At 35.8% G+C, this 2958-nt stretch overlaps 1 protein-coding gene across 1 annotated transcript in view; it reads left to right on the plus strand.

The window, feature by feature from the left end:
- Window positions 1-1169: 1169 nt before the first annotated feature.
- Window positions 1170-2958, plus strand: part of Lrrc7 (leucine rich repeat containing 7) — a 284370-nt gene continuing 282581 nt past the window's right edge. The window contains exon 1 of the mRNA XM_013020506.1: window positions 1170-1358. Within this exon, the coding sequence (XP_012875960.1) occupies window positions 1170-1358 (189 nt within the window). The remainder of the gene's footprint in view (window positions 1359-2958) is intronic.

Genomic DNA, 2958 nt, shown 5'->3' on the forward strand with positions numbered 1-2958 from the left:
GTAGAGCGCTAGCCTTGAGCTGAAGAGCTGAGGGACAGCGCCCAGGCCCAGAGTTCAGGCCCCATGACCGGACCCAAAAAAAAAAAAAAAAGAATTCACCTCATATCTGAAGAAATAGCACACATTCTGAAAGCAATGTGTGTACTCTTCCTGGGGGCATAGTAGTCATAGAGATAGTGACCTTCTAGCTAGAATGAGGTTTTCTCAATAGCACTGTCAGCTGTTGATACTGATCAGGAGGAAAATTTTAATGTATCTATTTATCCACATTGCTTTGTTAATTCTGCAGTTGTTCGAGAATAATACTATGTTAGGCACCAAAGTGAACTCAAAGATGAATAAAATGCATCACTATCCTTCAAAGCATGAAGTATAGGAGACGATGACATGAAAAACAGTAGATTAAATACATTGTTGAAGGTGCCATGATACCTGTCTATAAAGTTTTATGAGATTTTGTGAGTTTTACCCTAGAAACATAGGAAAGAGATATGTCCAGTATATCACAGAATTTCCTACATTGTTTCAAATGTTAGATGCTGAATAACCAATTCAAACTTAATCTGGAACAATAACACAGTATAAACTCCACAAAAAGAGAGACTTGATTCATCGCTATATTCACTGTCTAGATAAGAATCTGTTATCCAGTTAATGTTCAATGATCTAGTAAATAACTCTTTACTAATAGAATTAATATGTGGATCAAAAAAACTTTAGGAATAACTTTTGAATATTTTTGAAAATGCAGGAAAAATATCTGTTCCAACAAATTCTGGAAGTTTTTTCTATACTGTAATTTGTGTAAAAGAATATCTTATGGATCCATGTTTTCAATGAGAATGTAAGCAAGATAATAGCATTGGGGTGCTACCAGATTGTACTCTGACTCTGTAATTTAAAACTAAGTGATGATGTGAACATCTCAACTTCTCTGGTCCCACTATTTTTTAATTTGCTACATGGGAATAAAACATGTGTCATGTATCTTATAGGACTACTTGAGGATTCAAGGGTATAATGCATGTGTGTGTCCTATCAAAAGTGTTACAGAACCAGGAAATATATAAGAGTTACATTTGGAAGTGCTAAAGATTTTACAAGAATGCTTTTGGGAAAGCAGTTAATTAAACACTTGTCTTTTGTCTCTCCTAGTGCAGTGCCTGGAGATGACCACCAAACGGAAAATCATTGGCCGTCTGGTGCCGTGCCGATGTTTCCGAGGTGAAGAAGAAATCATCTCTGTGTTAGATTACTCCCACTGCAGCCTTCAACAGGTGCCAAAGGAGGTCTTTAACTTCGAGCGGACATTGGAGGAGCTTTATCTAGATGCCAATCAAATTGAGGAGCTACCCAAGGTAATTGTTGACAGCTCGAAGCATACTGTAAATGAGTATTTCATCTGGGTAATTGAAAAATTATTGGAATTATATTACCTCCCTGATATTCTGATTACATTTCAATACCACTCAATTTATAATTTAATGTGATATATTAATAACAAACTGAACCACATGAAAATCATTTTATGAATTATGCCTTTTTATTTTATCCCCACAAATCCTAGCTACTCAGGAGGCTGAGTGCTGAGGATCATGGTTCAATGCCCACCCAGGCAAGAAAGTCAGTGAGACTCTTATCTCCAATTAACCAACAGGAAACCAGAAGTGGCGCTGTTGCTCAAGAGGTAGAGTACTCACCTTGAGCTGAAGAGCTCAGGGACAGCTCCCAAGCCCAGAGTTCAAGCCCCATAACCGACAAAAAAAAAAAGTGATCTGCACAAAAATAATATTTGAGGGATTGATACCAAAGGCTTACATTTGCAAAAATGAAAATACAATACTCTATTCTAGACTGAAAAAATATATTGTACATTAAGGTGACATTTTTTTTATTTTTTGATGTGCATTGTTTTATTTTTTTAATTTTTTATTTTTTTATTGTGAAAATATTGTACAGAGGGGTTACAATTACATGGGCAAGATAATGAGTACATTTCTTATCAAGCATTGTAGCCTCCTCCTTTGTTTCCCCTTCCCATCCCTTCCCATCTCCCCCCCCCCCCCTACCAAATCCTCCCCGCCCCCCCTCCCACCAAAGTTGTAAAGTTCATTTTTTGACATAACGACTTATACATCTCATTGTTGCAATGGGTCCACCTGTATCCCTATTTAAATGATTTGTGACATTGTTTTAAAACATTACACTTCTGTTTTACATCTGAGAAATGCTTTTATTCACACAGACCTACAAATACTACTATTGTGAACAACATACAAAGTTCTTAGAGTTTAAGTATTTGAATAGTCAATGAAACAGTGAATTCACATAGCATATAACTAGTAAAAATATACACTACTTTAACTAATGAACTTTGCATGCTTCTGAATTTCCATTATTAACACTGTGTTATGCAAGAAAAGCAAGGTCTCTGGAGACTATCTTCTCTCTTGAAGACCAGATTGGATGGTAAGAGATTAGTTAAAGTAGACTCAAGCCACACAGAAGAGAGGTTAAAGTCTAACTAAGTGGTTCTTAACAACCACTGATGTAAATCACTTAGAACAAGTAGTGAACAGGAATGTTCCCGTGAAGGACATATGCAACTGAGAGAACAAAATGTGTTACATTTCCCTGGCTTATGCTAAAAGCAGTCTATTACATATTCAGTCACCAGAAAAAAAGATATTCTACAATACACGTTTGAACTTCATTATCAAAATTTTATATGTTAATGTGCTCATCAAAACTAATTATGAATAATTTTTTACTTAGCATTATAAATGATGGTGTTTACATGACACTTCAAAGTTAAGAACTAAGTTAAGAACTATGTAAGGTGTGCTTTGCAATCTACTTCATTTTTTTGGCACTGGAAGTGTATCCTCAGTATGCTTCATCTTGGATCTTTGCTGAGGAGTGTTGACTGAGACCTTAAAGGTTGTTGATCACGTGGAT

The sequence above is a fragment of the Dipodomys ordii genome, unplaced genomic scaffold, assembly GCF_000151885.1.
Source record: "Dipodomys ordii isolate 6190 unplaced genomic scaffold, Dord_2.0 Scaffold51, whole genome shotgun sequence".
Classification (NCBI taxonomy): Eukaryota; Metazoa; Chordata; class Mammalia; order Rodentia; family Heteromyidae; genus Dipodomys; species Dipodomys ordii.